Genomic DNA, 14,701 nt, shown 5'->3' on the forward strand with positions numbered 1-14,701 from the left:
TACGCTGACTTTGTAAACCACTTAGAGAGAGTTGTAAAGCACTGTGAAGCGGTACATAAGTCTAAGTGCCATTGCTACCATATCCAGAGAGCAAAAGGCTTCCATTCTATTAGATAGAAAATGCCTTGCGTGCATGGCTTCCCAATTCTCTACAATCTGACTTTTCTGAGCCTGCAATATATACAGCGGGAAGAGAGTGTAATTGACTCCTTGATGCAAAGCCTTAACAAGAAGTACCACACAGCTATTATTGCAATGAAATAAAATTATCAGAAGAATAGGTGCTCTGGAATAAAACCAAATCCCAACAACCTGTAATAGGTGTATCTGGCAGAAAAACAGGGGCCTCCTGTTGTGGAATTAGAATGGAATTGTTTTTCACATTACATCACAAAAGTGAATCAATTTCTTTTGGACATCTGAAGAGTACTTGAGTCACAAAACACTGCTCCATTCTGTCATTTCTGCCCCAAATTTGATTCACTAAGCCACTGTGATATCCAGATGCTTCCCTAAAATCCAGCCATATTACTAGCAAATCTTCAGACGTGCACTGGCTTCTATCCCAGTCAAGATTTTCAAGTTGAATGTACAAAAGTCTTCAGGAGAAAGACATGAGCACACACTTGGCAAAATCTCCAGTTTCTATAGCACCTGAATAGAGCTACTGTGAATTCAGAGACGGAGGTTTTTTCAAACACTGAAGAATTACACCCTCCACAGAGATTAGACTGGAACTCTCATTAACAAGATACTGCTATGTATTAACTATGTTTATTTTCCCTGAAATTATAATGCCCTGGATGCAGTTTAGAGTCACACATTAGCAAGAGACAATTGACTTGGAAAGCCCTTAGGGTCTCCAATGCAAAGCTGGAGATAAAAAGATATGAGCCCACCTGCAAATTCCTAATTTGGTGTCTCTGTTTGATTAAATCTTCACAACTATCATGGTCTCCAACTGTTTTTCTCCATGGAGAAAGAGGACTGGCATGGGGAGATGCCTGCTCTGGATGAATGCCAGCCACAGCACTTCTTAGACTCTGCTAGTAATCATCCAGAAAAGGCGTAGAACAAGTAATATGACAGAGGTCATCTAACTTGTTCTGTTCCTGTTCTGCATGATTGCTGGCAGAGAACACACACACACACAAAGCCACTGGAGAACTAAGTAGACACACCATACTCAGTTCCTCAAGAAACAAAAGAGGTGATGGCCTTAATTTGACCACACCCAGGTGACTGACTTAGGAGTAGTTGCTCAAACCTCAACTCCATCTTCTCATATCTCTGAATCCCATATGCTGCCTGAATCTGGCTATTCGACTCCATATAAGCTGGCTACTCTTCTGTAGCACCTGAGCACAGTGGTGGGATTCAAATTGTTTAACCACTGGTTCGGTGGGTGTGGCCTGGTGGGCATGGCTTGGTGGGTGTGTTTTGCCTAACGCCGGTGCCAGCTTTCCCCCCACCAGCTGAGACATGCAGCACCCATCAGCTGAGAGGATAAAGAAGAAAAAAGTGCAGGGGTGGGTGGGAAGGGTGATCCTGCACTTTTCTTTTTCCTCTCAGCTGATTTGGAGGATTTTTTTTTCCTCCTCTCAGCTTTCTGTACTACTGGTTCGGCCAAACCGGTCCGAACCAGTAGCATACCACCACTGCCTGAGCAGCTGTTTGTGGACTACACTCTTGAATACTGACTTAGCTTTAAAACTCAAGCAAGCTGTTGCTCTGGTGCATGCATTCACTGGTCATTTCCCTGCTATAATTGCTTGAAGCTCAAAGTGAACTCCTTGAAACTACATGCATGTTCCAGCCTGGAACAAGAGTGACAATCAATTTTCAAGGTATAATGTACCGATAACAGTCGTTTTGTGCATGGAGAGTTTGAAAACTAAGAAATCTTAACAGCTTGGATATAAACTATGTTCCACAAAAAAACATTAGCTACATTGTCATATTGATCTGCAACTGAGGAAACCCAAGTTTAAATTATCCATCAACTGTGAAGCTTACTAATTGAGCAGTGTTTCCCAACTTGATATTGCAGTATTGTTCTGTGGGAAAAATCAGTAAAGATTGTGCACATTAATCATCATTCCCACAGTCCTTCATAAAAAGTTGATACATGAAAGTAAGTAAATAAAAGTGTAAGATAATAAACACAATATAGATGCTAAATCAATAGAAAAGTTGAAATGAATTTGTTAGTTATTTAAAGATTTTTCTTTCCATATAATTGATTTTTCCCATACTGCTTCTATATTAATTTGCACTATCCCATGTACAAAAACAGCACCCTTGGTCCAATATTGCTAAATTCAATCCTCTTTTCTTTTTTTTAAAGAAACCCAAAACAGGAAAATAAAGACAGGTTAAAAAATACTAAAATCCATAAAACCTAACTAATATTGGAAGAATCTATGAATTTTGTTAAGGAAGGATGTATTAAAGAAGAAGAAATATACCAGAGACTGAAGATAAACAACAAGCTACTGCTTTATTTACTGTGTCCAATTGGGTTTCACAGAATCTTAGAATTCTATAATTCTATCTAGAGTAAAAAATCTGAATGTATTCAGCCATCCTCTCCCATCTTCACTTTATTCTTTCCTGGCTGAAGACACCAGAGTTTGCAAGTCTATTCAGAAAATGACCGGCTACCTTCTCTTTACCAGGTTCACAGGAGACAAACCTGTCTCCAAACTCCTAATTTTTTTCCCCAACTCTACACCCTATTCAAAATCTATTCTCTTTTTCTTTTGCAGAAAGTATTTGGGTACGTGCATAACCATGTTCTCAAAGAGTGTTTCTTAAAGGTGGCCTCTTGTACACATCTACTTAAGTCCCACAGAACTTTATGGGAATTAATAAAAAAACATAGGATTATACCCTTAAGTTGCAATGCCCTTATGCTTTAAATTCCTTTGGAGTGAACTTCCTCCAGAATTAACCATACATGGAAATCGTATTTGCAAAGACAGGCAGGAGCAAGAGGGTGTTTACTGTAAGTGACTTCACAAAGGAAAAAAGAGCATGCCAACAACATGGATTCTATCTATATGCCTGCCGTCTGTCTTTCTCTCTCTATTTATCCCCTTCAGCATACTGTATTCATGTTATTTGATTTGTTTTTTATTTGAAAAATCATTATTTTTATAATTTTATTAAAACCACATCAATAAAAATACAAAATAAAGAAAAGAAGATGCAGAAAAGAAAAATGGAAGAAAAATAAGAATATAGCAAAGAAAAAAATTTCTGCAACATGTATAAGCAGTTTTAGTGATATCACCTTCTCTTAAAATATAATAAATGATCTTTTCTTCCCAGGAATCTTATCTATAAAAAAGCTTTGTCATTTCAATCCTGTTTATCAGATATAACATTTCTATTTTAATCTTGATCAAATAAATCAGCTTTATATTCCTTTCTTTTGCTTCTAACAACCTGGATTTTTAGTCCCTTCAAATAATGTCCTAGCAATTGGGGTTTTTTTTTGTTCCTTCTCAAAAATTTCTTCAAAGCCTTAACAAACATCTTTTGTGAATCCAATATAGAAAAATTGTCTAGGTCAACCTCTTGGTTTATATATCCCTTTTATTACTAAGATATCAACCAGTTTCTTTTGTATGTCCAGGGTAAAATCTTTTTCCATGTCAAATTTGTAGCCTGCCATTTTAAAATCCGCTTTCAAATAAGTCTCAATCTTGTCAGATAAAACTTGTTCCTCTTTAATAAAATCTTTAAAACAACCTCTCTATAGAGACAGATAATTTTATAAAATCAACTTCTGTGTTCATTGTTCAAAAATATCAGTATTAAATCAGTATTAAAATATTTTGCTTCATTCTGTGTTTATAAATCAAATTAAAATGTTCTCCTTTAATTCTAATCTTTAGCTCCTTCTAGTTCTCTCTAATGACAATTTTTAAAGCCTTCACTTATTGTCATTTTCATAAAGACTTCTAAACAAAAATCATTTTCTCATGGGAAGGAGTCTTTATACCAAAATTAATTCCACAATCTTAGTTCAAATTTATGTGGTCCTTTAAATCCATTTCTTTCTAAATCAGAGTTTTAATCATTTTGGCTGTTTAATTCTCCCCTATCTCCAATTTTTAAAATCTGTAAATTTGTATTTAAAACTTGATTCTCTATTTGATTCACTAAATAGTGAATGAAACTCACTTGGTGCTATAAAACTTGTTGGCCCAAATGTTCCAAGTAGCTGAAAGGCATTTAAACAAGCAATTTCAAAAAAACAATTAGTAAAGGAAGTATTCGACCCAGTACCCTTTTGAAGATGCTGATAGCAGTTTGAACAAGATGGGTTATTCTCTCAAGGCCCAGAGCTATAAACCCACCAGAGGCAGTTATCTTGAGGTCTCCTCACAAGAAGCAACAAACTGGAGCACTTATGAGCAATCTCAAATCCTTTCTTTGTCTGGAGAGGAAGTATCAAAGAGCTGGTCTACTCATCAGCTGTTCATGCCGTGGTCATTAGCCCCGCTTCTGGCTGGGTATTTTTTTCCCAGACATCCAGGCCTAATAAATGTTTATGTAATGTGGACTTTTTTCAGAATCTGAATCATTGGCTGTAACCTGGTACAATAGCAAACAGTACGGAAAAATAGGAAAACAGAGCGGGTGTGATAGAAATCCCACTGCTTAGTGGTATTGCTGCTTCTAATGTTTTATGTTATGAGAAATTAAAATTCAGTTTGCCAGATGTCATATTACAAACAATATTTTCTCACGTAGAACTTAAACTGAATTTCTGGATAGAAGTTTTTCAAAATATCTTGATATTGGCAATCAAGCCTTGGAAACAGACTATCTTTGTGAGAGAACCTTCTGTTTATATGCAGCAACAAAAAACATCAATTCCCCCAAATATGGAACTTTTATCCAAGGGAAAGCAACCACACCCCAGTCTCTGAGCATAATTGTTTAATTAAAACATTAACCACTTGGTTAATTGTAAAATCCAAGTGAGGTTTTTATTTATATTTTTAGATTGGAAATGATAAATTTACATTTATAACAGCCAATTTTTTTTATTGCCAGCTTCCTAACAATAGAGCTTTGCCTCTTAGGGTTTGGGATTTTTGCTTCAACTAACCCTTTCTACAACCTGATAAAAGTCTGAAAACCTTCTGGCTAATCATTTAGTCCAACAAAACCATCCTTATACTATTTCTTTCATAACTAATTTTCAATATTTCACATAGTCTATCCAAAATTTCAACTGAAAAACAGAGTCTAGAGAGAAATTTAAGCAACAATTAGTAACAATGATTCCTGAGCTTCAACCCAATACATATTTATCTTCTGGGTATACCATTTACTAACTATCTGTCTGTCTGTCCTTATATCCATCCGTGTATCAATCAATCTGTGTATCCATCCATCCATCCATCCATCTTCTTTCTTTAGTGTTAAATATCTGTTTCTTTTTTATTAAGTATATATGTCTGAATTTAAATAACAGGCCTATAAAAATCTTTCCATCCACTCCCTTTAAGCATCAAGTTTCATACCTGGCGCCTTCAAGTCATTTCACATGGCTATCCTAAAATTCTTGTGGAAGGACTGGATATAAATAAGTACATTATAAATACATAAAATAAAGAGTCATTGTACTAATTGAGCCAAATTAATATTGATTTGTTATACGATTAATCATCTATTGCATCCTTTACTACTGAAAGGACTAGAAATCCCATTACAGCTCTCAGCAGTAATATTTTCAGTAGAAAAATATTATTTGCTTCTATCCCACACTTCATATTCAAATATGAAGCAGCGTACATCAAAATGACCACATAATGACATCAATATGTCTAGCAAAAAATCACAGAAATAATAAACTTAACAGCAATACCACAATACGGATGATTCTACTGTAATTCCCAAACTGCAATTTAGCTACAGCTTATTTTACCACAGAAGTCTTTGCTTGATTTAAAACCATTCCCTTTTTCTTTTTGGAAGTAATGAGCTAGTATTTTTACAAGGAGCACAGTCTTTGAGAGATCAAAAGGAAGGTAAAAAAAAAAGATTGAAAAATTATGTTTGCTCATATACCTGAAAGGTACATACTATGAATCTAACAATCTATTAGAACCTTACTCTGAGGGGTCCTTGGTGCTCTCTGAGGTTGGTTTTTTTTTCTTGTCGGACGTTTCATTACCCAAACTAAGTAACACCATCAGAGCTAGTAATGAAATGTTGGCAAGAAAACAACCAAGCTCAGAGAGCACCAAGGATCCCTCATTTCAACCCCAAGGTATAAATATTCTCCTTTATTGGAATCTTATTCTGTCAGCAGCATCTATGGCAGAGAGGAAAGCAACGAAAGAACTACTGCACTTTCAATAAATACAATAAAAGTCCTGCTGCATATGATGTAAAATACCTAAATCATAACATTTCATGTGAGATGGGTGGCATATACATTTAAGAAAAATGAATAAATATTTGTATGGCACTTTTGAAGCCACCTTGCCTTCCAAGTGCATTTTGTTCAGTTTTATTGCCAATACTTATGTTATAATTCTGAGTCTACACAGATCAACCTAACCATGATTGAAATGTGGGAAATGTATGAAAATGTATAAAAAGGACAGAGCTTATAGTATGACACTAATCACATCATTATGACAAAACCAATAGCAAAGTCCTGCTGACATTCATATACATCCCAATAGATCTAAAGTTCATATAAAGCAAAGACCAGTAAGCAGAGGGACAGTGAATATTCTGGGCTTGATAGATTATTAATAATCCCTCTGAAGGATGAAATTCACCGAGACATTAACTGATCCTTGTTTATCAATGGAGCAGAGAGAGGGTGGTACAAAATGCTTTCAACTAGCTTGAGCTCAACACTACCTCATCTCTATGGCAGATTGCCGTAATGTGTTTTATATGGAATTGCGTTCGAAGGCACTTTAAGGAACTGAAATTGATCCAAAAACCTTACAGCAAGATAATGACATCATGATACTGATACAAAGCTTTGAAAACTGTCCTGGCTCCCAGGCGTGCCACAAACAATACCTAAAGCCCTTCACAATTGGCAGCCAAAGTATCTGGAAGCTTTCTCTTCATTTCAATGCAGCCTCGTCTTTGATTGTCTCTACATCTGATAATCATTTTGTCTTCTATTATCTCTACATCTACAGCTGTGGAAAAGCACATTATGCATGAAGGTACTCCAAAATGTTCTTCCACAGAACAGGCTGATTATCTAGTGCAGGAGTACACAAAAATTCTGGATCCTCTAAAGCTGACTTATAGTTGAACAAGATAAGGAAGGATTATGAAATATACAGGGGGAGGTAATATTAAAATTATACTGATTTCAAATTAAATTATAAATCCACCCTTGGACTCAAGTCACTTTTTGGAACATAACCGATGGTGCGTATTTCCAAGGCCAAGCATCTTAAATTGGCAGTGCACTTTTTTTCCCCTCGGAGGATGTTTAAATTTGACTGCTTCTTCCTTCACTGAGCATCGATACCTCTGCTGGTTTTTCTACCCAGAATTGATTTGATTTGTAAGATGGGTAGCATGTAAATTTGACAAAAATGAATCAATATTTGAATGGTGAAGCCACCTTGCCTCCCAATTGCCTTTTGTTCAGTTTTATTGCCAATTCCTGTGTCATAATTCTAAGTCTATGCAGGTCAACCTAACGATGTATGAAACGTGGGAATACATATCTTTCATAAAGTATGGAAGTAAGATGAAGATGGAATTCCCCATCTGCTCCAATGATACTGCTCAGGTAGGATAGGAGTTGTCACCCTATAACACCAAATATATTTATGCCACACTTTTTACTAAATGTACAATATCACACTCAACTTTTTTACATTAAAAAAATGAAACCTTGATTGGTGTGATTAAAATAAAAATAGGAAGTAGACCTCTCTGAGTGTGAAACGGAAATGCAGCAAATGGGTGAAATGTAAGAAATTCTTATACGAGAATGTGAAGTGTGAATTTGAACAAAACAGAAGCCGAAACGATAACATGAAAATTGAAATCTAACAGAAATGTTGGATAAGGACAACAAATAAAAAAGGCAATCCAAACTGTCAGCAAACTGCAAAATATTCACATTCATCAGTTAAAGAGTGTTAAATGTAATTGTATTAAGGAGCAAGCAACACTGTTTGCAATAGTCATAGTCAATGAGAAAAGCCAACGTTTGCTGCACGGTAAATTATCCCCAATTACATTTAGCAGAGTGGCTCCCTAATTATACATACAAACAAAATAACGCACAGCAACCCTAAAGTAATTCAATCATTTCTTTTGCACGTTACTATCATTCTGGCCCAAGAAGCAGCCAAGTTTCCTTTTAACATTTATGATTCAGTTTCACTCAGACAAGGAAAAATTCACTTTGTGAAAATTTTATTTTGTTGAATCTCTATCACACTAAAACACTAAGGCTATTAAACCTGCCTTTCTCAATTAAGGAAACCTGGACTACAATTCCCATACTCTTCTGTAATATAAAACATTTGCTTGCACCAATTGGGGAAGGCTAGTTTAAATAATTGAAAAGACTTATCTTTTTTTTTCAAGAAAGAACAAAGCAAATCTTTATTCTCCTCATTACAGTTCTAAACTAAGTATATACTTGAAGAGTGATTGAAGCCCTATTTATAACTCATTTGGAAGAAGGAAGGAGGGGGAAATTGTGGCTTTTTAGATGTTGCTAACCTACAATTCCTAGCAGTGCCTGCCAGCATGACAAATGCTGAAGAAGGCTGGAAGTTGTAGCTGAACAAAATCGGGAGGGCAAACCTATCTTGCAAATTGACTTGACATCATTAGGAAAATCTTTGCAGTTGAAAATCCAGGTGTTCTCCATGCACATACAATAGATACCTGGAAATGGTGTAAATACATGGATGCAAAACTTTGATCACGCAAACTACAAAAGAGAGCAAGATAGGTAATGTTTTTCACCTATTGCTCTACATTTGGAGTACATAGGTAACCGGTACTACTAAAGGCAGAAAACAGAAACAGCAACTCTTACAATCAACCGTAAGTCAAATGTACACTTTTGTCCAATTTGCCAACGCAGAACTTGCAAAATCTGACCACTCTGAGCCTATTACTACACCCTGCTCTGCAACAGTAAGGAATCTCAGCTACTAGAAACAAAAGAGTCCCAGGTTCAAATGTCACCTTGGATGTTAACTCAACAAAGGAGACTTAGCAGAATTCCTATTCTCAGATCCCCACCATAAAACAACAATGATCACAGCCTGCCTTTATTGCTTTAAGGACTCTTTATTTGGATGTAAGGAACTTTGGTGTGGTTACGTCTCAGCAGGTGGCCACAGACCTTTCCGTTTAGAAACAAAGCTTGGGCATGCCAATCTGGATAGGAGGGCACTAAGACATCCCAGAACTGTGGATAAAGAAGTAAAAAGTAATAATAAAGATCCTGAAAGGAAGCTGGAGCACACATCACTTTGCTATTATTGCCACAGACACCCCTTGCACGGTGTGTTCATGTAATACTTGAACTCAAAGGGCACATTTGCCTTTGCCATGTTAACCATGACAATCAACACTCCATGTATCATATTTCCAGCTACTAAATACTGCTTCATTTGTATCAGTAGTTCACACATTCAGTGACATTTGCCAAAATACAGTCCAGGATAATGATTCCTTCCAGTTGTCAAATTCATTTTTAATTTTTTTTTTAAAAAAAGGCTATTTCATTAAAAAGAGCTGTTCTCCAAAAGCACATATACTTGGGAATGGGTTTTTCTGAAGACAAAATGCAACTTTGAAACAGATGTTAGAAGCTTTCAAGAGCCCTGCTGGAGCTAAATCAAGTTCTAATACAAAGAAAAGCGATGGCATTCTTTAACAAAAGCAGCAGCCCTCAGAAAAATAAAATACCTTTTTTATAGCAGGTTTTCTCTTCGTTTTCTCTCACCCTGCAAGCAGAACGCAATATGCATCTTGCCAAACGGACTGTATTAGCAGAAGAATCTAATTGTCTCCTGAAAGTGGAACACTTAGGAATAAAGGTATTTGGGCAGAGATAATGTTCTTTCCAAGAATGATGGAGGATAAATTTGAATATTAAAAGGATTCAAATCTTTTTGGTTTGGTGGTTTTTTGTTGTTGTTGTTTTGTTTGCAAGCCTTCACAAGCAATCTTAAGAGCTCCTCTTTATCAAGAGATTTTATTTCCTATTCCAAAACTGGACTCCCCTTCCCCACTTTTTAATTAGGAAAGGCCATCCTGATCTCCACCCCCATCACCAGGAATTCAGGGAGGGGAAATTCCCTTTGCCAGCGCAGCAATTAGAGAGGGGGAATAGCTCTCAGGCAAGGCACCATTAACTGGCCTACTTATCCTAGAAGACTTACACAAGGAATTATTTCACACCACTCACAGTCTCCACAACTTTGTCATAGCAGATATATATTTGCCACTCTTGGCTAATCATACATTTCTGGTCTGGACATGTTTTGGTGCTTAGCCCTGGCTCCTGCCCACAAGACACTTTACCTCAGGGAAAGGAAGGGTTGTTCCCACAACCCTGCTGCCTCTCTCTGCACCATGTATATATATAATCTGCAAAGCCCAGTCCGGTTGAAAACTGACCTCTTCTTTGAGGCTCCCGTAACAGAGACAGGACCCAGAGGTTGAGGAATCACAAAAACACAAAGCAGCAAAAAGGGTCAGCAAGAACAAAAAGAAATGATTCTGTGGAAGGGGGGGGGCAGGGAGAGGTAAGAAGGGAAAATAATTTTTTAAATTTTTTTAAAATATTTTTTTAAAATTGATTTCTCTTTTCAACATTCATTTGCTCTTCTTCTTTTCTGAGAAAGAAAAAAGAAAGCTGTTACTCTTCGTGAAGTTTTATTATACCGCAAAGTTCACCTGCCTATCCCAAAGGATCTGTGGCGCTGCAGAGGAGAATAAGCATTACTAATCTATTCTCCTGGATATCACCACAGAACCAAACAAAAGTTGTCCCTCGAGGCAAAATATTGTTCATAGTCAGACTTCAGCAGCATAATCTATAAAGGTTATCATTTAGAGTACAGTAAAACAGTAAAATTATCAGCCTACCCTACCTGTGCATTCTCATATGCGCACGCACGCACACACACACACACACACACACACACACACACACACACCCTGCTCACTCACTATAGCCTTTCAGAGAGCTAAAGTGATTCCAAAGGGCAGTGAGTGGCGAATGAAATGATAGAAATGGTCCCAAGAAAAATGAGGTGATAAAAATGGCCCAAAGAAAGTGCGGCCATTCTTTTACAAAACACAAAGACCATTTTTCAGCCAAAGCCCGGGATGTTGCAGTAATCCTTACGAAAAGCACAGTATGCCATTATTCCTTCTTTTCCATGTGTAGAGATTGTCCAGGTGTCTCGCCCAAATATCCCCACGATCCAGGTACAACTACAATCTAGGAGTTCTACCTTCATAGCTCATTTGCTTTACAGTGAATCTAAGATATTCTCTTTCATTGCTTGAAGACGTCTGTGCCAGATTGTGATTTGACAGATCGACAACTGCACAAAAGCCTGCAAGTGTTCAAGTTTAACTTGTTGCACCACAAGCTTCCAAATGGCATTGGAACTGCAGCACTAAAGGGACTTAATCATCTATTTTTTTTAGTGATAAATATTACTTTTTTGGACTAAAATGTTTTAGGAAGATTACACACATGTACAAGAAAAGCAATAAGCCTCCGTAGTCCTTTCCCCAGAATCCAATTAAATAGCAGTCGTTCACAAAAAATGCTGCAATATTCCTTTGCACTAGCCATGCATTCAATATAATGGTCAGTGAAAGCTGTAGTACGTAACAAATTGATTAAGAACAAGAATCAATACAAGTTTCAGCCACAACCTTGAATAACTTTATTTTCCAACACTGGAAATTTCACAAATGCAACTTTGCTTAAAGCAATCATTGCTAATTTTTTATAACAAAAACCAGCCTATTCCTAATTTTTGACAAGGGGGGGGGAAATCTCTCAACTAGCATATAAGAACTTCTGAACCACTCCTTCATTCAAAAACTGAATTATTCACCTATGCTGACTTAGAATTCTCCTATGCAAAATAATCACCCAATAATTTACAACCTCCCCCTAAGCTATAAAATTATTTCTATATTACATTACCCTGGAATATCATCCAATCAGGGAATATATGACATTTAAATTATCTTTGAAACTGACACCAAATCATTAAGTTGGAAAGAGAAACCATATCTTTTTTTTTTTCAAATGTAGGTTAAGTTGATGTTGTCATAAGCCTCAAATATCCAACATCCAAGTCCTAAACTAAGACACTGCATCCATGATCACATCACTATTTAGCTTAAATGTGCACAACAAAACACTTTTTAACAAAGGCAACTATTTCCAACATATATGACATTTACCCTGTGTCACTGACAATCAAAGCATTCTGTCAAAGCCAATTCATGCCACTTGTTCTTCTTGCCGTTTACAATTCCTGCTTTATCTGATATTCAGCTAGATACTGCACAACGGCACAATTCTGTTGCTGAGCAATCTTCCTTAACTTTTTTTTTTATCAGCACCTCATTCCGCCCACCCCATCCCCCCCAACTGCATCAGCACCCACAAAGGCTGGGTAATTGATTGTCTCATACCTGCAGTTCGGAGGTGGATCCAGGGTTATTTCAGCTAGCTCCTTCTGAATTCTGTTGGCAAAATGAGAACAGGCACAAAGCATTTGAGACAGTTGAATAAATCAGGGAATTACACTGCCCTCTACCACCATGCAGTTAAATGCAAGATTGGTTTTGCCTTCTGTAATGCTAACATGGCTGCTTCCTCTTTGTTCTCACAGGCACAACCCAAATCCCAGGACAGAGAAACTTTACAGCTTTTTCCTGCTCTGTTATGGTAAACAGAGAGAGCATTTACACCCCAGCCTGGCAGGAATCCCTTCAGAGATCTCTGAAAAGTGAGTCTTAAGGAGTTTACCCCATTCTTTATCAAGGATTTTTTTTAATTAAAAAAAATCTTATATGCAAATGAGACCAGCAAGGGAGGCAAGGGGAGGGAAAGAGGAAATACAAGCAGATTTCAGAAGAATTTTGTACCAATAACCGAAGGAGTTACAGCCAAAAACCAATTACATAGTAAATATTTTTGGCTGGATTTTATCGCTACTTCAGACAGTAATTTTTAGAATTTCAATTCACTTCATAACTATGCAGTCAAGTGATCACAGCAAAATCTGATAACTTTAGATGCATGTTTCCCCTTACCTTTCTTTCCTCTTTCCCAATATTGGTATTGAAAATTTGCTAAGTGACCCTGTTCAATAAAACACATACTGATATTATCAGTGATGGATAATACCAGCCCTGGACAAAATGTGTCAGTAACTAAAAAAAATTAATAGGTTTTTATTACAGTTTAACAAAAAAGGTATCAAAAGGATGAAGGGCCTGTAATTTATTCCCAAAACAAAATATTTTAGGGGAAGCAAGTATTGAAGATTTTAGAAGTTCAGACCATTTATGCTTTGCTGATAGAAAATGCATTAAAATATAGGTTAAATTAGATATAGTTTCAATACTTGAACTTGTGCTCTACAAGAATTTATACAAGCTATGGAACTAAAAAGTGGGGATAAAATTTCAAAACACCAAATAACATATTAGGAAAACCTTCAGTGTCATTTTCTCCACAACAAACATATTGTACAAATTATTTTGTGACAGTAGCTGGCAAGTTACTTTACATGCATTAGAAGTTGTTTTTTTTAAAAAAAGATGAATGCCCTGTTTTTTAAAAGATTTATCATAACTATTTTATTTTCAATTGGGCTCAATTTAGTACATCATTTTAAATGTGAAATTGGTAAAAGCTAATATTGTTCTCACATAATTCATGCAGAGCTTGAAGTACAATTAAACATTTCAAGATTCCTAATGAAACTCTACTTTACGATAGCAATTTTCACCCATAAACATTTTGGTCCACTTAATTGTTCAAACTACTACAAAGTTTAACAAAAATGGCTTGCACTTTTAGACGTCTGATACCACTTGAAAGATAGACTACCAGATATTGTAATGTGGATTCCTAGGTGAAACAGAGCTTTAAGAAAAGCGATCAGTTACCCCCAAAGAGGCAAGATTCAAGGTATTTCAAGCTTGCCCAACTCAAATGGTTATTAAAGAAAATTAAAAGCAGGGTGCTTCTTGACAGCAAAGCTGTGAAAAACTCTACATGCAGATAATGATATTGTTCACTTAGGGACAACCTGTAAAAGGTTCTCAAGTTTTTGAAACTTCACAGATTAAAGGAAAATCAATAGCTTGCTGGACCACAAAGGTAGGAGATAGGCAAGTTAACAGCCCTTCTTGCATTTCAATTACCTACAAAACACAAAACAAAAAACCCTCACGCCATCCATGTTGACCTGCATGGATGCTCTAAAAGAAACAACCCCCACAAAATTCATATAACTTGCAAAATGTCATTTTTTCAGAGCATGCAAAAAAACCTCAATTGTAAATAAAACAGCCAATGAAAGGGTCATTATTTCAAAGTGCTCCTCCCTTGCCAAACAGCAATAAAAGATGGGAATCTAAAAATGGGCCTCCTTGCCTGAATGAATCAAAC

General features: G+C 36.4%; 1 protein-coding gene across 5 annotated transcripts in view; it reads right to left on the reverse strand.

The window, feature by feature from the left end:
• Positions 1 to 14,701, reverse strand: part of UBE2E3 (ubiquitin conjugating enzyme E2 E3) — a 112,587-nt gene that overhangs the window by 95,221 nt on the left and 2,665 nt on the right. For all 5 annotated transcript variants that reach the window (XM_026696962.2, XM_087919878.1, XM_087919877.1 and 2 more), the window contains one exon: positions 12,712 to 12,762. In XM_026696962.2, the coding sequence (XP_026552747.1) occupies positions 12,712 to 12,762 (51 nt within the window). The remainder of the gene's footprint in view (positions 1 to 12,711; positions 12,763 to 14,701) is intronic.

The sequence above is a fragment of the Pseudonaja textilis genome, chromosome 1 (assembly GCF_049901715.1).
Source record: "Pseudonaja textilis isolate UNSWEBS1 chromosome 1, rPseTex1.2, whole genome shotgun sequence".
In the NCBI taxonomy this organism is placed as follows: Eukaryota; Metazoa; Chordata; class Lepidosauria; order Squamata; family Elapidae; genus Pseudonaja; species Pseudonaja textilis.